The sequence below is a fragment of the Peromyscus maniculatus genome, chromosome 18 (genome assembly GCF_049852395.1).
Source record: "Peromyscus maniculatus bairdii isolate BWxNUB_F1_BW_parent chromosome 18, HU_Pman_BW_mat_3.1, whole genome shotgun sequence".
In the NCBI taxonomy this organism is placed as follows: Eukaryota; Metazoa; Chordata; class Mammalia; order Rodentia; family Cricetidae; genus Peromyscus; species Peromyscus maniculatus.
In genome coordinates, this window is record NC_134869.1 from 4,590,875 (window position 1) to 4,616,190 (window position 25,316).

The 25,316-nt window shown below is 43.0% G+C and overlaps 2 protein-coding genes across 29 annotated transcripts in view; one reads left to right on the top strand and one right to left on the bottom strand.

Moving 5' to 3' along the window:
* Nucleotides 1-25,316, top strand: part of LOC143269220 (uncharacterized) — a 304,878-nt gene that overhangs the window by 195,909 nt on the left and 83,653 nt on the right. For 26 of the 27 annotated variants that reach the window (XR_013045631.1, XR_013045652.1, XR_013045633.1 and 23 more), the window contains one exon: nt 16,110-16,265. The exons of the other annotated variant lie outside the window; for it this stretch is intronic. The gene's annotated coding sequence lies outside the window, so the exon portion shown is untranslated. The remainder of the gene's footprint in view (nt 1-16,109; nt 16,266-25,316) is intronic. 27 annotated transcript variants of the gene reach the window in all.
* LOC121826614 (disks large homolog 5-like) lies at nt 370-24,573 on the bottom strand. 2 transcript variants are annotated; one of them, XM_076554233.1, is made up of 7 exons: nt 24,376-24,573; nt 22,232-22,394; nt 17,765-17,896; nt 16,515-16,698; nt 13,403-13,518; nt 1,241-1,352; nt 370-1,071 (listed from the first exon to the last, which is right to left on the bottom strand). In XM_076554233.1, exons 1-6 carry the CDS (start codon nt 24,506-24,508, stop codon nt 1,262-1,264), a joined length of 819 nt encoding a protein of 272 aa, XP_076410348.1. In that variant the 5' UTR covers nt 24,509-24,573; the 3' UTR covers nt 370-1,071; nt 1,241-1,261. The 2 variants fall into 2 exon arrangements, with proteins under 2 accessions (XP_076410348.1, XP_076410347.1); XM_076554232.1 differs by lacking the exons at nt 370-1,071; nt 1,241-1,352 and adding exons at nt 11,482-12,187; nt 12,356-12,450.

A 25,316-nucleotide genomic window follows, 5' to 3' on the forward strand; every position in this document is an offset into this window, starting at 1 on the left:
CTTTTATACAATTTTAATGAACATTTTTTTCCTGAGAGGCCTGGAGCAATATATTTTTGTTTCCCTTAATTTCGACTAAAGGATGATTTTGTGAACATGTGTGTACAGTGTACCACATTTTACTGGTAGCTACATATATGACCTCAAAGATACAATATGTCTAGTTCTTTTCTTATGTAGTTGGTATCCATGGAGTGGGCTATGCCATCCATATCCAAGGTGCCACCCCCCTGTGTAGCCCTGAGAGCCATGAATGGAAAGTCCTTGTGCAGCCTGAGCTTCCTGGATCTTACTGAGATACATCCAAGCCTGTGAGTTCTAGGTTTACAGGAGTGTGAAACCTCACCTGACTAAAGAAGAGTCTCAGAATAAAAAGTTTGAAATTGTATTTTATTCATAAAATACATTCATTTTACTCAATGGGGCCTTCAAAACAGTATCATTATATACAGTGTATAGCCTTAGCAAACTATTAAAACAATGACAAGAATAAGAGTAATAACAAAAATTAACAAAATCTTAAATGAAAATGAAGAAAACCAAAACCAATGCATAAATATCCCAAGATATAAAACAAAAATATTAAGGAAATTACAGTTTTCTTTGTAATTTCACTATGAAAGCACAAATGAGGTGAGGAACTGCCTTATTCTCTGTAGTGAATTATCTTCAGCTACACTTGCCTATGACATGGCGTCAGCTTCAGCGCTGCAGTAAAGAGACTCTTGTGCTTTTGGTGTGGTCTGTCTAGATGGCAGTGTGACATAAACACAGTCTTCCTTGTCAGATTTCCCAGCACATATGGAGTCAGGGCTTTTAATAATTTGTTGTGTGTTCTCTGTATCTTAGACTTATTTCTGACACAAACTTTTCTCAGGGGATAGTGAGCCAAAAGATGTGGATGATATTGTGGCTGGATCGCCTGATGGTAGGTTGATGTTTGCCTCACTGTTGAGTTCAAAGCTGAAAAGAGGTAGCATTTTCTGAGGAGGCCTTGAACCTGGAGTGTAGAATATCATGCCTTAAGGTGTCTCTGGCTTCTTCCAGCCTTCTCAGTTTTCTTATCAGGTGCTGTCAGGGAAAAATCAGTAAAGAAAATATGATTTAGAAACAGTTTTGCTGTGCCACTGGCATGAAAGATCAGGGCCTGTTCATCCCTAGTAAACAAAAGTTAAGGAAGGAAACACAACCCATGAACACCCTGGCTGCTGGGGATGGGGCTCAATGGTGGCTTACTTGCCTGAGACATAGTGTTTCTGCTTCAGCAGCTCCATCTGCAGGAGGCTCTCATCCTGGGCTGTGGTCGGCTCCAGTTTCTGCTGGATGTTTTCAAACCTAGGGGAGGAAGACAGCTGGGGCACAAGCCTGGTGAGGACGTGCCATGTCAGCTTTTGAGACCCCACCAGATCTACTCAGCTAGACAATCGAGCATTACCTCTCAGCTGAGCTCATTCCCTGCTTCCCCAAGGGAAAATGGTCAGAGAGCTACTGGGCAGGATTTTTTTTCTCATCTTTTAAAAACTAGTAGACTTGAACTGGAAAATACACACTGTGCTGGATTAGATAAAACAGCACATTTCTCCAACAGTCCAAAGATATCATTTTGGAGAAATATCATTATGACAAAGGTCTGAGGCACAGGTCAGGGAAGATGTACCTGGCCTTGATTAGATACCAGGTGAATGTGAACCTCCTGGAAAACTCTATGCCTGCCCCCTAGTGGAGCCTACACAGCAATGCAGAGAAGGCTTTGCTTATTCCTACAGCTCAGAACCCTGCATGGGATTAACTTGTCAACTCCTACTCTGTTTATGACCAGAGTAAATCTTCTCATGAGAAACTGATAAATAGTGCAGAGAGCCTGCAATCAGCAGGAGACTGCTGGATACAAATCTGCCAAAGGGTAGACACTTATCTCTAAACGTCTTATTCCTGATGGAAAAAAAAGTTGCAGAACGACACACTTTCCTCATGATTGATTATCCCCTCTAGGTTCCTGGCTAATACAGGCATATTTGTGGGGAGATCTAATCTAAGAGATGAGATACTCAGTGCATATTAGAGGTCTCAGAAGGGAAGAAGAGGACACAATCTCCATAAGACCAAGGAGAAAGCATATTGCTTCCTGGACAGAAGTTCCTATTGACTGAGTCAGCAATGACACTCTGAGATGTTCTTTCCCTGGCTGTGGCTGGGAGCTTTGCCAATTGAATACAAACTCAAGGAGGACAGAAATCCAGGTACAGTGGACGCACTTGTATCCATCTGCTTCTGGAATCCTGGGCTCCTACCTCATCTGGGACACAGTGAAGTGATGCTGCAGCTTTGCTGCCAAGTCCCTTTGCCGGGTGAGCAGCTCCTGCTTCAACAGGTGCTGAAGATCTTCCTTAAGTCTTTGATGTTCCTGTTCATTAGAAGATTGTGTTTTTAGGAGAGGATTGTGTGCACCATTTAAATACACACACGTGCAAGCACACACACACACACACACACACACACACACGCACACATGCATGCATGCATGCACGTATACACTCTTGAACATGTGAATGGATGCACACATAAAAGCACACTACATTGCATCCATGATTAGTTTCCCAGATAACACTATTGTAAGAAGAGATCACCTGTGATAGCATGGAGAAGAAAGTTACCTTTCATTAACCCACACCCTCTCTACCCATCCTCCATCCCAGAGGCAGGAAAACAGAGGATGCTCTGAACACAGAGATGGGGAGAAGATTGTGTACTTTTACTCTGTTTTGATATTTTTTCATTTCATTTTACTTTATATGTGCGGGTGTTTTGTCTGCCTGTGTGTCTGTATAACACATGCATGCCTGGTGACCTGGGAGAAGAACTCAGTGGACAGATCAGTCAGTGTAGTACTTACTTTATAAACCTGTACACAGACAGGTGAACCCCAGGGTTTTTTGACCAGTAATCCAAGCTCTCCTAGCAAGTTCCCAGTCTGTGCACTGAAGGGTTAGTTCCCCAGCACAAGACCACTGGATGGCAGTGGACCAGCCACTTGCTCTCACACAATGCTTCCTCAAGGGCATCTTTCTCCCAAAGAAGCTCTCTAAACCACAGGTTGCCTTAGGCCCAAAGCAATGAGCTCAGAAAACTAGAAAACTTCTAAAATCAGGAGTTTATATTAACCTTTCCTCCAAGTATCATGATTGTGTCAGGGATTTCTTTGAGTAACAGAAGGTTGACTAACTCAGCCAAATGATTGCATGTATTATTTCAAGGTTCACAATATTCCGTGTACCAGATTGCATGTTTTCACTCATCAGTGATGGGCATCTGAATAGTTTCTAGTTGGGAGTGCTGTGATGAGTCCTGCTGTACCCCTATTGTCCCCTATTCTCTAGGATACCTACTTTACATTCTAGAATCAATGGTCCACCTAGAGTCTGCAGTTCAACTTTCTGAATAATTGTACATAGCTTCTCACAGGGCTGCACCATTTTACACTACTAGCAATATCTGAGAATTCTCATTTCTGCGAAACCTCCATCAGGATGAATTTTAACTCAGTATGAAGAAGTTCAAAATAAAAGCAGTTTTTGAGTGCTGCAGACACAACATGGAGTGGGTGCTTTAGAGTGTGATGAGCCTAAGGGGTGCACTGAGATAGCCTCTTCTCACACCTCAGCATAGCTGTGGAACTTCTGCTGGGCTGAGATGCAGCCACAAGACCCTCTGCAGTTCAGAATTTCTCAGAGAATAAAATCTAGGCCAAGCTCCAAGGACAAGGTTAGCTGAACCAAGGTTAGGGAAAGGTGCAAGGAAAATGGCAGCAGACAATGAGGAGAAAAACAAAACAGGATGCAGGGAAGTCATCAGTGGTCAGCCACCATTCACCCAGAACAGAGGACACAAACTCTCAGGCACCTTTCCTGCCTCACAGTAGCCTCTTTCTCACCTTCATTGACCCCACTACTTTGTTTTTCTCCCAAGGATTTCTTTGCAGATAAATAATTCTGCCTCTACAATTACCTGAAAAACTTTTACCTTGCATCAATTTTCTGTCTTTTGTTGTTGTTAGCTTTATGGACATGCAGAATTATGGGCAGCTCCATCAGTTCTTTGACTGATGCAAAGGGGTACTAACCAGGTTAGGCATAGTACTTTCTCATTGAAGTCTGTCTCCATCATTCTTAAAAATGTTCCATTGCTCCTTTAGTGAGTGAAGATACACATAGAGGCTCAAACACATATTCCCATACACACAAAGATGCACTTAAGGACAACTCACAGACACACACATACAACACACACACACACAGACACACACAGATACACACACACAAAGACACACACACAGACACACACACACACACACACACACACACACACACACACATACCTTTCTTGTACCCAGGAGAGCAAGGCAGAAGACTAGAATGTTGCAGCACCTTTTCTACTCTAGGGTGAGGTAGTGAGTCCTCCCCGCTATCTAAAAGACTCAGACCCATCCAGTCTCTTCTGCCCTGGCCTGAACTTATTTCCCCTCCTAGGAAAGTTTTTATCACCAGACTCACTGATTGTACAGAAAAGTAACAACCTCTGCACAACTGAGTTTGACTACACAAGACCAAGTGCCCATGGAAGAGGGCTGGACATGAAGCCTCCCGACAGATCCAAGTTGACCCATCATAGACTCCTCACTAAACCTGCCCAGACTTTTCCACAGAAGACAGTGATAGACCAGAGAATGGAAGTCACCCATTGTCATTACCCAATAACTTTTGACCAGATTACAGTGCATATTATATGAAAACAGCCCCAAGGAAGTCACTAGGAGGCTACTTAGGTCACCTACAGCACTTTTCTGAAATGCGCACTCTATACAACTATGAGGAGGAATCTGTCCTAAGACACAGTCATATGCATGATAGAGTGAGCATCAAAATGTCAGGTTCCGTATTGTGTAGCCAGTAAGACAAACTAGAAATATCCTGGGATGTTACCTCTATGCTGTGAAAGAAAAGTCTATGTTGATTTTTCAAATAGCTCCATTGTTTGATTTTTGCTATTTATTACAAAATGAATGAATTCCAAAGTATTAAAAGTGTGTAAAAATTAAGAGAAACCAGCAAGTCAGTTCTTTTTCTGACCAAATGTATCATTTAGTAATGAGATGAGACAGAAAAAGACAGGAAGCTCTACTGTGAGGAGTCGGGAGATCCTCCAAAGATCTGTGGCTGTCCAGCTTAGCCAGAAGAGAAAATTTCAGGTTCAGTGAGAGACCTGGGCTAAAGGGAATAAGGGAGAAAGCAACAGAGGTCACTTGATGTGGCCTTCCAACAAACAAACAAATGTGTGCACCCTCACGCATGCATACACCACACACACACACACACACACACACACACACACACACACACACATCAAATCATAAGTGAACAGAATGCAATGAGGAGGACATCAACTGAACGAGGATGGCATTACCAGTTGAATTTAGACTCCTCACACTAGCTGTTTCAAGTGAGACCCACAGTTCTGATTTCCATCATTTTGAGACTAAACATGCCTGGGGAAACATGCTGTGCTTCTGCAGGCTATGTTGGTGTAGTTGGAGAAATTATTCTCTTAAAATCTCAAATCTGCCACCCTCACTCCTGCCTGTCATAAGCCCTGGCCACATCCCTGGTCATCCAGTGAGCTTCTGAGTGTAAGATCCAGGATGGGAGAACTGGCCAATGCCAGTCACAGGAAACAGTATTGACAAGCTGTTACTTAGTTTCTGTCATTGTGAACCAAGAGGTTAACCAGGTAAAGAGAACGCCATGGCAGTCTGGGAACAAGAGGGTAAAATGCCATATGACACCCAAAAAGATGTCCACAAGACCCAGTCATTTGGCGTTTGTAGGGGACGGTCCTCCTTCCATACTGTTTCTGCCTCTGATCTCATATGACCTCTGCAAGCAAATGAGATCCTGATTCTTGAACTCAGTCAATCAGATCTCTGTGCTACTCCCATGTGGCTCCCATCATAACACTGCTCCTTCCATGCTAACATATCAGTAAGTGACAAGTGATTAGTCTTCCTAAGGTAGAAAAAAACCCAAAAATTGCTTAGACATATAATAACTTTTTTTAAGATTGCTTTTATCCAGAATTAATTGTCATTACATAGAATATCCTGTGCTTAAGAAGTGATCTTTAAATGTGCATATTTTCACATAATATAAAGTGAATATTCTAATTTACAACTTAAAGAGTCAGGTACTTTAAATGTACATTAATAGCAACATTTTGACTTCACTTAATCATTATCAAATTAATTAAATATAAAAGCACATAGTATTGATGCCCAGCCATTGAGTGAGCAAAGCACTGTCTTTGAACAGGTCTCATTCTCTGGTCTATGCCACCCCTAGTCAGGCTTCCAAGTGTGAAAGACAAGAACAAAGCCTTTGACACCAACATCTCACTTGTGCCTAAAGTCTCAACAGGAAGAGCAAGCAAACAGGATTAATCCATCTCCAAGAGTCCCCATGCCTCATTCAAATGGCAGTCACCACGAGCTTCACAAACTCCTGCCAAAAACTGTCCCAAGTGACACCCCGCTACCCCAGAACACTCCTTAGTTTAGTGTGGGGTGCCATCCCAGGCGCAGGTCAGAATGACCCATGGAGAACATGGAGATGGTGAACGGGCATCAGTCCAGCTAGAGACCTGAACAAGGCTACCAAAGAAAGGGAGTCTTCCAAACACTCATCTGGTCTCATATTAGGCTTCTGTCCCCAAATTCTTCAATGTGTAGGAACAGAGGTACCCATGGCCCCAAAATTATGGGCCCTTACTGTAGATTTTATTATGGTCCTTGGAGTGGGCTACAGCCTTCATGTTCACTAGAGTTCCTTCCATACCACAAAAATGATGCCTTTATGTATCTCCCATGTTTCCCAATACCCTTACCCTTCTCACCTCGGAGGCCTTTCCTGATACTCAACTCCTGGTGGTCCCAGTCATTTCACCCATGTGGCATGACATTGAGCTATGGGCATTCACCATTGCTCAAGGCCAGCACTGTGCCTCTTAGAGCATGTAGTAGACCAGAGAGTTTATTCTAGAGTTGATGGAAAGTGGAATGTAATGAAACGTGTGTCAAAATGAAAGCAATAGGAGTCAAGCAGATGAATGGCAAATAGTGAAGGCTTTTGGATCATGTCCTCTCTGTGTGCCTTTATCAGTCTTCAGATATGAGCCTGCACCTTTCCTCCATGGAGAGACATGTGGTGCTTCTGACCAGCTTCAGGAAATTGTCAGGAAGTCCTTTCTAGGTTTTATGAGCAGTTTCAGGGGAAGATATGAGTCCTTCCTCACATTCATTCATCCAATCAAAGAACTTCCTATGTCAAGCCCCATGTTTTGATATAGCATATTCTGAATGCCAACAAGTATGAAATAAAGCAAAAGTCTGGGTATAATTAATGACTGTGCTCATATTTGATACTGAAGTATAACATTTATATAAATTTAAAGATGCATCTCAGTATATCATGATCTGTGCATGTCATTTTGCATCAACTTTTCAGTGATTCTTGTTTTAAATGTATTTAGAGATTGAAATGTACAAGGTACTTCATCTAAGTGGAATGTTTTTCACTAAGTCTTTGAGACATTAGTATTCTAAAACATGAAGTAACCACAAAGACTATTTAAGTTCTGAAGTGCCTTGCAGATTTTGATCCATGTAGGAATGTTGTATTGAGAGAAGTATGTGATGATTGCTGAAACTGGTTAAATGCTGAAACCTGAACTGTCCACAGTGGTCTCAGAGCACAAATGACCAATAGCCTTAGACCAGGGAAGTTCACGGGGCACATAGGATAGACTCTCAAAGGCACAATGCCAAGAAGGAACATGGCATTTCGATGACTCACCCTGGAACCTTCCTTGGTGCTTTTTCACTGGTTATTTCCAGTGAACTCACTCACCTGCATGGCAGAGTAACTTCACTTTTGCCTTTTCCCATGAATTACTCTGAATCAGCAGTTTCTTCAAGCTAGACACACAGCAACCCTAATCCCATCAAGAATTCTTCCCACTACAGTGAGCTTTTATTAAGAGTGTCATTCATTTGAAACAAAATTCAGCTCAAATTTTTCACAATGCACTTTAATAATAATATTTTCTAACTTTTAGAACCACAAGAAAACCCTCTAAGGCAGAAATCCATGAGTTGATCATGGAAAGTACCAGGGAAGGGGCCACTGAGATGCCCAGTTGGGTGGAAGGAAAGAGCTTACTCCTCCTAATTTGTTCATTGACCTCCATGTGAACAGAATGTCAAAATGGCATGATGTGTTGTGTATGTTCATTCTCTGTCATATGTATGTATGTATTTCCCCCTCTCAAAATAAGTAAATGGATATATTTTACTATTTTAAATTTGATCGGTAGATTTCTATACACCCGTCATATGAAATAATTAATTTTTAAAATAATGAAAAAATCTATGCAGCTCACAAATGTTTGTAACTCTAGTTCTAGAGGAATCGACACCCTCACACATACATGAAGGAAAAATACCAATGCATGTAAATTAGTGAATAAACAATTAATTTTTTGTATTTGATAGTGGTATCAGGAGCCCCAGAAGCATCCCACAGAACTAACTAACCTAGGCTCATAGTGAACCACCAACCAGGTAGCTTGCATGGGACTGACTTAGGCACTCTGCAGATATTTTACAGGTGTATAACTTGGTCTTCTGGTGAGACTCCTAACAGTGAGAGCAAGGCTTGTCTCTAATTCCTGCTTTTGGACCCCATTTCTCCTACTGAATTGCTACATCCAGCCTTAATAGAAGAGGTCATGCCTAGTCCCACCACAACTTGATATAACATGGCAGACAGATATTCACAGGAGGCCTGCCCATGTCTGAAGAGAAGAAAGAGAAGGAGGAATGGGTGTGGATCAGGAAGAGTAGAGGTGGGTGGAGGGTTGAGAGGAGAGGATGGAGGTGAAATTTTGGTTAGGATGTAAAAACAAAAATAAATAAATACAAACATTCATTACAAAAGAAGGAAGAATATTGATGTTTATCATATTTAAATTTGAGATACTAAAAATTGTCCCTCAAGGGACATTGCCACTTACTCTAACTTTATAATGTGCTTGCAGTTATACAGGGATAGTTAAATCATGCTAGGCATAATTTTGAGCTGGTCTATTACATAATGTATTTGCCTTGTACTTGGAATAATGATATCATGTTTAGGCATTATTATGACCTGGTTATTTTCCATTTGGAAATTAATCATGACATAAAAAGATATAATTGTGTGTCAAGTTGACATGGGGTGAAGTTGTGATGGCTCCTTTTGGTTGTGAAATTTACTACATCTGCAATTAAGCAAAACCCAAATATGAAGGGGCACACGTGTGAGGTATTCTTGCTTAATTTGAAGACAGAAGATATACATGTAATCAGATCTTTTCATAAGGAAGACATTCCCTTAATCTAGATATTGATGGAGAAAGAAACATCTTTACCTCAGATGTTTTAAAGCCCAAAAACCCCACCTGTAATCAGCCAGGCCTTGTGCTGGAAGCCTATATAAAGAAATGGAAGAAGGGAGTTTTTGCTCTTTAGCTGCTTGGTCTCACCTTGCTAGCAAGTTCATTCCGTCACTGGCATTGGAGCCAACTTCTTTGGGATTCCAGACTATACTACTGATGGGTGAGACATCAAGTGTAGTGGACTGAGAAACTGCTGGATTCTTGGACTTTGTCATCATAGCCAGCCAATGTTCAAATAGCTGGAGCACAGACTCTAAGTCATTCTAAAAAATAGCCTCTGTATATATAGAAATTCATTCAATAAGTTGTTATCCCAATGGAACCATGACCAATGCACCAGCCAGGTAGAGAACTTTTAGAGTGGTTGGGGTCTCACAACAGCCTTATCTCAGTTATAAATCCACATGGTCACATTCCCTTAACCTGTGTTTTAGGTGATGATTTGATGCTGGCCTACTAGGTTTCTATACCTTCTGGGCGAGAAAGTAAAATAACACAAGTCTGAAATTTCTCAAACGGAACACACAGTAATCTAATTAAATGAGTAATTATATGAGATGGAGAGATTCTAGCTTACGTGAGGAATTAAAAACCAGATGTCTTAGCTTCATTGGGGTAAGACCTGGCACCCCCTCCCACACACACAGGAAGATCAGAGGACAGTAGGTTCTTCTTACCCTTGATGTGAGAGCTCCAGTCTGGAGACCCAGGGGATAACTTTCTTTACACATTAAATCTCTGCCTCACTGTCAGTCACAGGAGTCAGATCTATTCCAGAGGAGCTTCACCAGAGTAAATCAGTCTCTGGAAGAACTTTCTCAATATGATCTGAGATCTGCTGTGGTAAAAGAGCAGCTTCAACCACTTCTCTCCTTTTTTAGTTTTGCACAGAATCACTCTGCACCAGAGACATGTGGCCCCTGACACAGACTCCATCCACTCCACCTAGTCATGAGGCTCCTCCCAACATTGCTTATCAAGACCATCAAGAGGGATTCCTCATCCTACCTCCGCCCCCAGGAGGGTCTTCTCAACTTTTATTACAACAGACAGGCTTAATAGGTGTTGTCAGCCTAGAAGAGATCTAGCAAATTTGTTCCATTCTCACAGTCAGTGACTGGGGCAGGATCCTGAACCTATGAGAGCCCTGAATGGATGTGTGGCAGCCTAAGACAATTAGCATGCCTGTCCCTATAGTTTTCAATAAACTTCAGTCTTTGGTTGGGAGTGATCCAATCCACCTAATACAGCACACAGGGCTGGGAGAACAAGAGTCAATGCAGGGACTGTGGAGATGGCTCATCCATTAAGAACATTTATTCCTGTCTCAGAAGAATCACAGGACAGACAGCTAACGAACCTTTTTAACTTAAAGTGCAGGTGGAATCTGCCCTCACCTGGCCTTTGTGGGAATTGCATGTATGTGGTGGCAAAACACCCATAAGTATAAACAAAAGCGCCACAAAATATCCTAAATTGTCTTGCAGGAAATCAGCGCTGCTGTTCACTTATCACTCATGATATATTTCAAGAAAACCAGAGGAAGATTTCTTTTTACTTCCTGATTTCCTTTATACAAGTTTAATGAGCGTTCTCATTTCCTGAGAGGCCTGGAACAATATACTTGTGTTTCGCTTTAATTTGGTCTACATGAAGTTCCGTGAACATGTGTGTACAGTGTACAACATTTTACTCATAGCTAAATATATGACCTCAAGGATACAATATGTCTAATTTTTCTATTATGCAGTGGGTATCCATGAGGTATGCTATACACCAACATCCAAGTCGCCATCCCCCTGTGTAGCCCTGAGGCCCATGGCTGGGAAATCTGTGTGCAGCCCAAGTTTCCTGGAACTTACTGAGATACATCCAAGCCTGTGATTTCTGGGTTTGCAGGCGTGTGAAACCTCATCTGAGTAAAGAAGAGTCTTAGAGTGAAAAGTTTGAAATTTATTTTATTCATAAAATACATTCATTTTACTCAATGAGAGTTTTCAAAACAGGAGTCATTATACATAGTATATAGCCTTAGCAAACTATTAAACCAATGACAAGAATAAAAGTATAACAAAAATTAACACAACCTTAAACAAAAATGAAGAAAACCAAAAACCAAAGCATAAATATCCTAAGATATAAACCAAAAAAAAAACCAGGAAATTTCAGTTTCCTTTGGAATTTCATTATGGAAGAGCAAAAGAGGTGAGGAACTGGCATATTCTCTGTAGTGAATTATCTTCAGCAACACTTGCCCATGACATGGCATCAGCTTGAAGATTGTACTAGAGAGAATCTTATGCTTTTGGTGTGGTCTGTCTGGATGGCGGTGTGACATTAACACCATATTCCTTGTCAGATTTCCATCACATATGGAGTCAGGGTTCTTAGTAATTTGTGTTGTGTTCTCTAAGTATATTAGACTTGTTTTTACACAAACTTTTATCTGGGGATAGTGAGCCAACAGATGTGGATCCGATTGTGGCTGGACCGACTCATGGTAGGTTGATATTTGCCTCACTAGTGAGTTCACAGCTGAAAAGAGGTGGAATTTTCTGAAGAGGCTTTGAACCTGGAGTGTAGAATGTCATGCCTTCAAGGTGTCTTTGGCTTCTTCCACCCTTCCCAGTCTCCTTAACAGGTACTGTCAGGGAAAAATCAGAAAAGAAAATATGATTCAGAAACAGTTTTGCTTTGCTCATGGCAAGAAAATCAGGGCCTATTCATTCCTAGTAAACAAAAGTTAAGGAAGGAAACACAACCCATGAACACCCTGGCTGCTGGGGATGGGGCTCAATGGTGGCTGACTTGCCTGAGACATAGTGTTTCTGCTTCAGCAGCTCCATCTGCAGGAGGCTCTCATCCTGGGCTGTGGTCTGCTCCAGTTCCTGCTGGAGGTTTTCAAACCTAGGGAAGAAAGGCAGCTGGGACACAAGCCTGGAGAGGACCTGCCATGTCAGCTTTTGAGCCCCCACCAGATCTACTCAGCTAGACAATCGAGCATTACCTCTCAGCTGAGCTCATTCCCTGCTTCCCCAAGGGAAAAGGGTCAGAGAGCACCTGGGCAGGATTTTTTTTTTCTCAACTTTCAAAAACTGCTAGAAGTTGAACTGGAAAATACACACTGTGCTGGTTTAGAAGAAACAGCATATTTCTCCAACAGTTCAAAGACATTATTTTGGAGAAATATCAGTATGAGAAGGTCTGAGCGATAGGTCAGGACAAATGTTGCTGGCCTTGATTAGATAGCAGGTGAATGAGAACCTCCTGAAAAATTCTATGCCTGCCCTCTAGTGGAGCCTACACAGCAATGCAGAGAAGGCTCTGATTAATCCTACAGCCCATCCCCCTGCATGGGATTAGCTTGTCAACTCCTACTCATGACCAGAGTAAATCTTCTCATGAGAAACTGATAAACACTGCAGAGAGCCTGCAATCAGCAGAAGTGTGCTGTATTCAAATCTGCCAAAGGGTAGACACTTATCTCTAAATGTGATGTTCCTGATGGAAAATAAAGTTGCAGGAGAACACACTTTCCTTCATGATTGATGATTCCCCTTCTAGGTTTCTGGATGCCATGGGAATATTTGGGAGATCTAATGTTAGATTTGAGATACTCGGAGCATACTAGAGTTCTCAGACGGGAAGAAGGGGACACAATCCCCATAAGACCAAGGAGGAAGCATATTGCTTCCTGGATATAAGTTCCTATTGACTGAGTCAGCAATGACACTCTGAGGTGTTCTCTTCCTGGCTGTGGCTGGAAGCTTTGCCAATTGAACAGAAACTCAAAGAGGACACAGATCCAGGTACAGTGGACCCACTTGATCCACCTGCTTCTGGAATCCTGGGCTCCTACCTCATCTGGGACACAGGGAAGGGATGCTGCAGCTTTGCTGCCAAGTCCCTTTGCCTGGTGAGCAGCTCCTTCTGCTTCATCAGGGACTGAAGATCTTCCTCAAGTCTTTGATGTTCCTGTTCATTAGAAGATTGTGTTTTTAGGAGAGGGTTGTCTGCACCCCTGTACATATAGAAGCATGCACACACACACACACACACACACACACACACACACACACACACACACAGTTGAACACACACATGTACATGGATGCACACATACAAGCACACTACATTGTCTCCATGTTTGCTTTACCAGATAACACTGATGTAATATGAGATCACCTGGGATACTATGTAGAAGAAAGTGACCTCTCATTAACCCACAGCCTCTCTACCCATATTGTAGTAGAGAGAAAGGAAAACGCAAGATGCTCTGAACACAGTGATGTGGAGAAGATTGTGTACTTTTACTCTGTTTAGATAATTTTTCATTTTATTTTTACTTTATATGTGTAGGTGTTGCCTGCCTGTGTGTCTGTATAACACATGCATGCCTGGTGATCTGGGAGAAGAATTCAATGTGCAGATCAGTCAATGTAATGCTTGCCTTGTAAACCTGTACACAGACAGGTGAACCCCAGGGATCATTTACCAGTAACCCAAGCTCTCCTAGCAAGTTCTCCAGTCTGTGAATTGAAGGCTTAGTTCCCCAGCACAGGACCATTGGATGGCAATGGGCCAGCCCCTCGCTCTCACTCAACGCTTCCCAGTGCCTCCAGGGAGGGCAGCTTCCTCCTAAAGAAGCTCTCTAAAGCACAGGTTGCCTCAATTTAGGCCCAAAGCAACATGCTCAGAAACTAGAAAATCTCTAAACTCAGGAGTCTATATTAACCTTTCCTCCAAGTAAGATGACTGTGTCAGGGATTTCTTTGAGTAACAGAAGGTTGACTAACTCAGCGAAAGGATTGCATGTATTATTCCATGTTTAACTATATTCCATGGACCACATTGTATGTTTGCACTCATCAAGGATGGGCATCTGAGTAGTTTCTAGTTGGGGGTGTTCTGATGAGTCCTGCTGTAACCCTGTTGTCCTCTCTTCTCTGTGGACACCTACTTTCCACTCTGGAATCAATGGTCCACTTGGAGTTTGCATTCAACATTCTGAATAATTTTAAAGAGCTTCTCACAGGCCTACAACATCTTATACTCCTACCAATATATGATATTTCTCATTTCTTCCAACCTTCCATCAGGCCAATTTTAACTCAGTATGAAGAAGTTTGGAATAAAAGCAGTTTCTGAGTGCTGCAGAGACAACATTGAGTGGGTGCTTTAGAGTGTGATGAGCCTAAGGGGTGCACTGAGACAGCCTCTTCTCACACCTCAGCGTAGCTGTGCGACTTTTGCTGGGCTGAGATGCAGCCACAAGCACCTCTGCAGTTCAGAATTCCTCAGAGAATAAAATCCAGGCCAAGCTCCAAGGACAAGGTTAGCTGTACCAAGGTTAGGGAAAGGTGCAAGGAAAATGGCAGCAGACAATGAGGAGAAAAACAAAACAGGATGCAGGGAAGTCATCAGTGGTCAGCCACCACTCGCCCAGAGCAGAGAAGGATACAAACCCTCAGGCAGCCTTTCCTCTTCTCAGTAGCTTCTTTCTCACCTTTATGGACCCTATTGTTTTTCTCGAGAGGATTTCTTTGCAGATAAATAATTCTGCCTCTTCCTGAAAAACCTAAAAATACCTGAAAAGTTTTAGCCTTCATCAGTTTTCTGTGTTTTGTTGCAGTTAGCTGTGTGGACATGCAGAGTAATGGACAACACCATCTGTTCTTTGACTGATGCAAAGTGGTACTAACCAGATTAGGCACAGTACTTTCTCATTCAAATCTGTCTCCACCATTCTTAAAGATGTTCCATTGTTCCGTCAGTGAGTGAACATACACATAGAGGCTCAAACACATATTTTCATACCCACAAAATTACACATAAGAAAACACACACACACACACACACACACACACACACACACACACACACACACACACACACCTCTTGAACCCAGAAGGGGAAGGGAGGAGGCTGGAATGTTGCAACTCCTTTTGTACTACAGGGAGAGGTAGTGGGTCCTCCCTGTTGTCTACAAGCTTCTTAGACACAGCCAGGCTTTTCTGCCCTGGCCTGAACTTGTTTCCCCTCCTAGGGAAGTTTTTATAGCAGACTCACTGATTGTACAGATAAATAGCAACCGCTGCACAAGTGAGTTTGACCACACAAGACCAAGTGCTCATGGAAGAGGGCTGGACATGAAGCCTCCTGATAGATCCAAGTTGACCCATCATAGTCTCCTCACTAAACCTGCCCAGATTCTGACACAAAAGACATTGATTGCACTTGAGAATGGAAATCACCATTGTCATTACCCAACAACTTTTGACTGGATTACAGTGCATATGATGTGAAAACAGCCCCAGTTAGTCAGTAGGAGGCTACTTAGTTCACCCATAGCACTTTCCTGAAATGCAATATTCTATACAACTATTAGGAGGAGTCTTTCCTAAGACACAGCTATAAATATGATAGAGTGAACATCAAAATGTCAGGTTCCATGTGTGAGGCCAGTAAGACAAACCAGACATTTCCTGGGAAGTTACTTCTATGCCGTGAAAGAAAAGAATTTTACTTATTAATTTTAAAATAGATCCATTGCTTGATTTTTGTAGGGGACGTTCCTCCTTCCATGCTGTTCCTGCCTCTGATCTCATATGACCCCTGCCAAGCAAATGAGACCCAGACCCTTGACCTCACTCACTTGGATCGCTGTGCTACTCCCTAAGTGACTCCCATCATAACACCGCTCCTACCATACTGACACATAGGTGAGTGACATGTGATTGACCCATCTTCCTCAATGGACTGCAGCTTCTAGCAGAGCAATAGGGTTTCCTTGGGAGTCATGCAGTGCCTTCCAAGAGGCTAACTCCTCAGAAAGACTTGTGAATGATCACAGAAATGAACTATTGGATGGGATGGGTCACTTGGATAAGTGAGTAGAGGGTTACATGAGTGTGTGCATGTGTGTGTATGGTTAGACAGGTGGGCATCTTGGCCCTGCTGCTTCAACCTACCTGCTGCCGCTTTGTGCAGAGGTCATAGATCTTCTCATGGGCCTCCTCACAGAGCCTCCTTGCCTCCTTGCAGGACTCTTGTAGTAAAATCTGCTCCCCATGCAGCTTTCTGTTGTTCTTTTTCAACATGCTCACTTTTTCCTTGAGCTGAGTCCATTCACTCAGGAGCTGACTGTAGAGGGTGCTGAAATGTCACCAAAAATGATGAGCTCTACCTCCATCCTCCCCTCCTGCCTCCTAATACCATCCTTCCTGCAAGGTCCCATGTCCCCATCCCCATGAACCCTGGGCAGGAACCGGCATTAGCCATGGCAGCATCACTCAAGTGCAGGCCAAAGCCAGAGAATAGGCAAATTACAGAAAGATTCAAACTACTTCTGAATACTCTGCCAGCAAAAGGCATCCATGTACCTATGAAAACTGGATCCCCCACTTCCTCCACACACACCCTGGTGCTTAACTGTTCACCATATTGGGGAAACATGAGTAGGTAGAGGAAAACCATGCCCTAAGGGGGACAGAGGACCCAATGGGAATACATTCCATCCATGTTTCCCATAGAAACCAGCTCTGTAAGCTCCTGCCAGAGCCACAGAAAACATTCATGGTGCAAACCATGTTTTCTCTCTAGAAGCTCCAGAAGTTGACAGGAAAATGTTGGGAGGGGCTCTCAGACTCTTCACTCTTAGGAGAACTCAGTTTAGGAGGCAGAAGTCTAAGAGCTATAAGGCAGGCTCCCGCTAAGAGGTAAACAGTCTAGAACCACAGCCCACCTTTGTTCAAAGGTGAAGAAGGGAAGAAGATGCTGTGGGATGTCTTCTGTATGCTGTGAATATGTGTTGCTCCCATTGGTTAATAAGTAAGCTGCTTTGGCCTATGGCAAGGCAGTACGGAGACAGGCAGAAAAATCCAGGAGAGACAGAGAAGAAAGTCAGAGGTAGAGGAGATGCCAGCTGCCACCCAAGGAGCAACATGCCAGCCTGGCTATGCAGCAGCCATGTGGCAAACATAGATTAATAGAAGTGGGTTAATTTAAGATGATAGAGCTAGCTAGCCAGAAACTTAAGCCATTGGCCATATAGTTTATAAGTACTATAAGCCTCTGTGTATGTCTTTGGGAGCATTTGGCTTCAGGAGGTAGGTGGGACAGATTCCTCCTGACAGCTGGGTCAGGCAGGTCTGGAAAAACTTCAGACTACCAGAAGCAGTCCTTAACAATTTTAGGGGTCCCATCTAAATTAGGCACTCACCGGTAGGAGTTGGTCTGCTCACTCAGCTCCTTGCACTTGTACGAAGCCTCATAAATCTCCTTGCGGAATTTCTTTACATCTGATATCTCCTTCTTATGCTGTGTTTTCAGCATCTCCAGCTCAGATTTCAGCCTGTGGTAGGGCATGGCCCCAGGAGCAAAGAACCCCATGAAAACAGGCGGCAGGGACCACATGCATTAAGGTTCTGTTTTATACTACCCTAGTCCACTGGATGTCACACCCTGAATTCTATATACTGGACCTCCTGATGTGTATTAGACTATGCCTTACTGTCCCAGGGCCAGGAAAGGTTGGGTGTCAATAGGGAAGGAGACAGGGCTACATGAGCTCCCTCAGTAGACCTCTAGGAGCAGACTAGTTGGCTAAGAAGGTCTGAGCAGTCTGTGCCACAGATGGGGGTGTATCTGAAATCTGCAACGACATTCCCACTGTCTTGAGAACAGAGATTCTTTCTCCTTACAAGGATACCCAGAACTCATGATCTGTATTGCCATGGGGGAGGCACTACATTCAGATGGCTTTATAAACACCCAAGGGGATTCCAATGAGGGACCAGGATGAGCACAAAGGCTGAGAGCAGTGATGTTCAATGTGGGGCTCCCTGGCCTCAGCACTTACATCACCAGAAATCTTTGAGACATGTGAATATTCAGACCTACTATCAATCTCTGACTCTCAGGATCTGAAAGGACACACACACACACACACACACACACACACACACACACACACTGTAAGGGAGCCTCTTAGACAGTACACAACACACTCAGACACACAATCCTCAGCACAAGGAGATTTATTACCCCAGCAGGGTAAGCATGGCGTTGGGAGCCTGTCTCTGGATCACGAAAAGGCAGACAGCAAGCAGCACAGCAGTGGGTTTTTAGGTAGAAAAGGTTAATCTGTGCTAGGGTGAGTTGTTGAGATTTGATTGGATCTCAGTGTAGCCAAGTAATAAATTTTGATTATTGGACTTTGGTGCTTAGTTTCAAGAATGAGTCAGTGTCCCCTAAAGGGAATGGACTTTGGGGATTAAATTTAGGAATGTAATCTAATGGCTTATCAAGGGAGAGGGAAGTGAAAAGGGCAAGACCTGCCACTGCCATGTTTGCAACATTTGGACCCCTTAGAGAGCACTTCACACACATGAACCCACACACAGTTAGGATGTCAGAGAAATGCAGGTAGGTGGCTGTAGCTGGAAGGCTTCTCTCCAGGTTCCCCAAGCCCCGCAGTCCCACAATCCACTTATAAAATAATCACTCAGACGCTTATATCACTTATAAACTGTATGGCCGTGGCAGGCTTCTGGCTAACTGTTCTTTTATCTTAAATTAACCCATTTCTATAAATCTATACCTTGCCACGTGGCTGGTGGCTTACCAGAGTCTCTACATGCTGCTTCTCCTGGCGGTGGCTGCAGTGTCTCTCCCCTCAGCCTTCCGCTTCCCAGAATTCTCCTCTCTCCTTGTCCCACCTACTTCCTGCCTCGTCACTGGCCACCAGTGTTTTATTTATATAGAACAATATCCACAGCACTTCCCCTTTTCTTCTTTTTTTTTAAAAAGGAAGGTTTTAACTTTAACATGGCAAAATTACATATAACAAAACAATTATCGAGCAAGAATTACAGTTACAATATTAAAGAAGATGTCCTATCTATCTTATATTTGTGAGTTTAAGGTTTTATATCTAACTTATCTTTTATCATAACTGAGGAAATTACAACTATCTAGTTTTCAACCACATCAAAGACCTGAGAAGGAACATAATGGTACCTGAGAAATGGTAGATGGATGCAAGCAACTTTCGGGAATCTTGCAAAAATAGACCAAGACAGCTGGCAGCCTGGACAGTCACCTAATGTTTCTCAGCATTGTTGGTGCATTCAGATTGGCTACAGGCCTAGAATATCTGACAGACCATTTTCAGAAGCAGGAATTTTGAGAGACCATCTTACCCTGTCTTGGCAGAGTACAGTGGTCACTTTCCTTGTGTCCCGCTTGTCCAGAAAGGACAGCATTGCATTTGTACTGTCAGCCATCAAGGCAAGGGCAGTTCTTTGCCCAGTAGGCCATTTTGTGCCAAAAAGACAAACTTCCAAATGGAAATGTCTTAGAAGCCCAACATTCTCTTGGGATCAATTGGTGCAGCCAGGAGCAATTGTGTCTCACATCAACAGAATTTTAAGTTATTTAAATGCCATATTCTCTAGGTCTATGAAGTGTTTGAAGATTACCTATCTATCTGAAATATATCTATGTATACCTAGAAAACTTAACTAACATGGCTACAGATATGATTATCATAGATGACTAATTATTAATCTATTTTTTAATTATCCATTACAATTTTAAATGAGTTACATAAACATAATACCTCAAACAAGAATAGAAATATATATATACACAGTATAACAATATTAACTTCAAGTTTGTATCAATAAACTAAAATCCATACCAATGTAAAACATTTTAAACATAAACTAAAATCTATACCAATGTAAAACATTTTAAACAAGTTGTTCTTTAAAAGTAGGTTAATTAATCTATCCTTTTATCTTATCATCTCTATATCCTCCTATATATCTATATTATATCCCCTTTTCTTTTTTAGAAAGAGATCACATTTATAATCAATCTGTTTTAAATAAAAATATTGGTTTTCTCTGTCCCACACCAGAGGGCTCTTCTGATTTGGGACACAAGAATTGCCTAACCATTTTTTTTTTAAAAGCAATATGTCTGGGTTTAGAGGGGGAGTGAGCCAATTCCACCTCTAAAGCCAGCTTGGTATATTTGGGAATTTGGGCGTAGCATCTCTTACTACTTCCTGCTGGAGGGGGGCGCTGTATCTTATGGGGATGCAAAGAAAATTTTAGACCTATGGGGTAGTCCGTGAGGCTGTATTCTTTGAACCAATTGCCTTGAAACCGCTCTGGATGCTGGATCATCTGGGCCATGGTGTCATCGGAGACCTTTCAGGGGGTCTTGGCTGTTGAAACCTGATGTATCTTAATCTGGAACAAATCCATAGCCTCTGGCTTTCTGTGGAAACAAAAGCAGAACCTCTTTTCCAAAGCAACATATCCTTACATCCAAATTTTGAAGTCAAGGTACCTTTAAAATATACATTTTGGCATAACTCAACAGCTTTTGTAATCAAATGTTTTTCTTCAGTTACAAATATCAAAGACAACATAATCCAGATTCTCTGTGTGGTAGCCATCGTTACGTGGCTTATTTTTTATATTACCTTGAGCCTTGAGCCTATTGCTTTAAACTGTACCATTCTAAGACTGAAACTGCGCTGTGGCTGCTGGCTCCACCCACTTTAGCTGCCCAACATGGCAGTGGTACATTTTCCGCCAGCTCTGGGAGTCATCAAGTCTCAGAAATAGTGGGTCTAAGCTTTTATCAAAGCAGCGTGTAGCCCAGAAACCTCTTTTTTTTTTTTTTTTTTTTTTTTTAATAATAGTAAAGACTAAATCTACCACACAGCTTAATGTGCCGCTGGCAGATGCCTCATTCCCGCCATACTGCCGGTCAGACGCACACGCCAGGAACCCGCCAGTGTTCAAACCCGCGTTTTGCGCCGTCTAGCTGCTCATATGAGACAAGAAGCAGGAACCTGGTTTTGGCTCTGTTTAGAATTGGTTATTAAATATTCTCAGGTTTAAGGTGGAAGCTCGAGCCGTTGGGCGCCATTTGTAGCTGGAAGGCTTCTCTCCAGGTTCCCCAAGCCCCGCAGTCCCACAATCCACTTATAAAATAATCACTCAGACGCTTATATCACTTATAAACTGTATGGCCGTGGCAGGCTTCTGGCTAACTGTTCTTTTATCTTAAATTAACCCATTTCTATAAATCTATACCTTGCCACGTGGCTGGTGGCTTACCAGAGTCTCTACATGCTGCTTCTCCTGGCGGTGGCTGCAGTGTCTCTCCCCTCAGCCTTCCGCTTCCCAGAATTCTCCTCTCTCCTTGTCCCACCTACTTCCTGCCTCGTCACTGGCCACCAGTGTTTTATTTATATAGAACAATATCCACAGCAGGTGGCATTGTCTCATAGTATAAGAAACAAGCTAAGAGGAGCAGAGATGAATTCCAGGCCTTCTGGTCACACACACACAAGGACTGAGTAGGCCCACCAGGCCCTTCAAGCTGCTCCCATAGCAAAAAACAAAACTAAATATCAATTCAGAGCACTGAGCATCTCCTAAAAGCCAATGCCTGTCAGGGCCTCTTAAAATGCATGTTGTGATCTTACACCCTACTGCCCCTCTCTGTAGATTGTGATTCAGGCCACAAGCTCTGGGTTTCATCTGGAGGAATCAGAACAGCCTATGTCCTATCTCACTTATACAAGCTTCGGCTCTGCCTCTCAGATGTACTCAGGACACAGTAGGGTCAAGACAGTCACCAGGGAAAAGGGCATGATGAATACCTGTTGTTCAACTCATTGTTGTTATAAAGGGCCAGGAGTTCCAGCAGTTCATTCCTCTCATTGGTCATCATCTGTAGCTGAAGGGTCAGTTTATCCTCCTGGTTCAGCTGCTGCTCCTGCGCAGTGAGGAAGAAGGGTGTGGATGATGCCTTCCTAGTAGTCCCTGTAGGTACATAAACACAGTGAATTTGTACAGATGAATGGCATAGGGCCAAGAGAGATCATGTGGAGTCCCAAGAGGAGGCCTAAGGGAGAGGAAAATTCATGGCACCCAGTGAAGCCCTCAAATATCAGAACAGATATCCTTAAACTGGGGTCCATAAGCGATGTGTCTGTCTCCAATCTCTGAGGATAGATATATGCCTCAGGCCCTACTGCAGCCCCACTGTCCCTGAAAGGCATAAGTAAGGCTAACCATGTTGGTTTGGAATTGTCAGCCGATACCTGATGTGATGCAAGAAAGTCCTGGACTGCCTGGTGCTTTGCAGCTCTTCCCTGATAACCTGTGTGCAGGACTTAAAGCAACTGAATGTCTCAGACCTAAGTACATGGATGGAAAGTTTCCCTTCCTGGTATTTATATCAGATATCCATGAAACCTACAGAAATCCACTGAAAATAAAGTGCAGCAACATCCTACCCTGATACCTCATTATTGTTTCTGGGCCTCCTTTAGCATTCTTTGCCTATCATAATGAACTGAAAAAGTCCCACCACAGCAGCTGCATCCCTGACATTTCCTGGCCCTCTGCCCTCAGAAATCCTCCACTTTGGATCTGCTCTTTTGGAACCCAGATAAGCTGCATAGGCCCATTGCTTCAGATGATCACAGCTACTGAACCCCATTAAGAGAAGGACCAATTCTGGCATCAACTCCTGCTTAGAAAACCAGGGCTTTCAATGCCAATCAGTGTGCTCAGTTTTGCCAACATGTCAATTGCAGAACCCTGTAAGTACTTAATGAATGCCTCAAGGGCAGTTGGCATTGCCACAACATTGGTGATTTCACAAAAGATGCCAATGACTCACCAGGATGCAATAGAATTTCCAGAGAAGAGACTGTTAGGGTCACTGCTAATGTCATCACCTATCTGATAACAAACTCTTCTCCAATTCACCAAAAGCCAAGCTGCCCTTTCCAGCAGCCTTCCCTGGGACAGAGCAGGGCCTTCAGTACCTCATCATTCCAATCCAGAGATCTCACTGATTCATTCTAGTTCATTCTAATTCAATAGTTCATCGTGTGTGGAGGGTATGACTCAATTTCCAAACACTGCCCAGGAATGGCTCTTCTCATCCTGAAGAATGCTAACTAATAAGATGAGAAATAAAGGATGCTAAGAAATTAGCTCAGGATAATGGGGAAGGAAGATCAGTTCCACAAGGTGAGCAAACGCATTAGAGAATATCCATGAGGCAGTTACAATGTATGAGGATGGTGGAGGATTATGTGGGTCCTGTCAGAAAAAATGATAAGTCATATAGGTAATGATGAAACTTTTGCCAAAAGCTTCAGCAGAATACATTCTAACTATCATGATGTTAGCAAAGGTGTTATCAACTATTGAAAGGTATGACTGAAAATACCTAAGGACTGGGCATCCACAGGTGAGCCCTCTGACACCAAGAATAAATACTTACAGGAAGAGTGATGTCCCATTTTGCACTCAAGGTAGAAGGAAGATGACTGGCTAGTGAGAGGAAAGGAACTCAGAAACCTTACGGGTCACTGACATGCAGCAATACTTGGTGGTTCCTGCCCTGCTAGTGGTTGTTATTTAAAATGTGAGAGCCTCTAGCTCTGGCCAGGGGACATTACTCTCTCTGTTATTAGTGACACACACCAAAAGACATCCAGTGTGGGTGAGTTGCTGGGCTGGTACTGAAACCTCTTTAGTCCCTCTGGGCTTCCTTCCCAGTGAAAGCAGAGGGCCCTCAACAGAGCAGCTGCAGCCTTGACCATCCCTGGCTCTCTGCCAAACTAACCTTGAAAATCCTCAACTTTGTTCTGCTCTTGAAGAACTCTGAGGACTAAAATAGGCCCATTGCTTCTCAGAAATTTTCACCTGCTTAGCCCCACTCCTGGAAGGATCAGCTCAAGCCATCCTCCTTCAGGAAGCTCCCCATCCCTTTCCCAGGACTCACTGCGCTTTCCCCAGAACCATTTGTTTCTTGATGTGTGACATGGAAACTGAAGGCCATCTTCCTTCTGCTTCCCTTTGGTCTCCCTGTGCTCTCCATCCTGTCTCCCAACAATCCTGTTCAGTCTAGACAGCATGTCTGTAGGTGAAACACAAGACACTGCACAAATGCCCCAATGACAGTTGGTGTTGCCACAACACTGGTGACATCACATGGAATGTCAGGGCTCTCCAGGATACAGTAGAATGTCCATGTGCTGATGTCAACTGGTATACCTATTTCATCCCTTCTACATACCTTACCAAAAACTGACTTGAATCCAAGTTGCCATTTTCAGGAGCCTCTGGGTTCACAATAGAAGCCATTAGTAATAATCCTCCTTCCAAAGCCAGAAATCTAGGCCTCTGCTTCATTAGAAACTTTATCTAAATGAAGTTGAAAGCTCACTTTGCATGCACTATCCAGGGTTGGATTTTCCCCTCCTTAAAATTAATAATCAATAATTTGAGAAAGAAAGAATGCTTAGAAATGAGGTTAGGACAATGGGGAGTAGTAGGGATGAGACCTCTGAAGTGAACAATCCCCTAGGGAAATCCTCAGACTTGTAGACATTGGTGGGCTCTAAGAAAAGTCACATAGTTAGTTATGAAGATTCCCCCAGAGTGGCAGTAGAGCTAACTCAAGCTATGAGGTTGTTAGTGAAGATGTGCCTAGCTCTGGACAGGTCTGGTTGGAGCCACTAAGACCAGGTAAGCTCTCAGATATTGAAAGCAAACAATTCATGGAAAGAGTATGATGACCCAATCCTTGAAACATAGACTGAGGAAAATGTAGTGGCAAGTCAGAGTTCAATATTGGTATGGAGAGGCATCATGAATGAAACATAAACACACACACACACACACACACACACACACACACACACACACACACACACTCACACA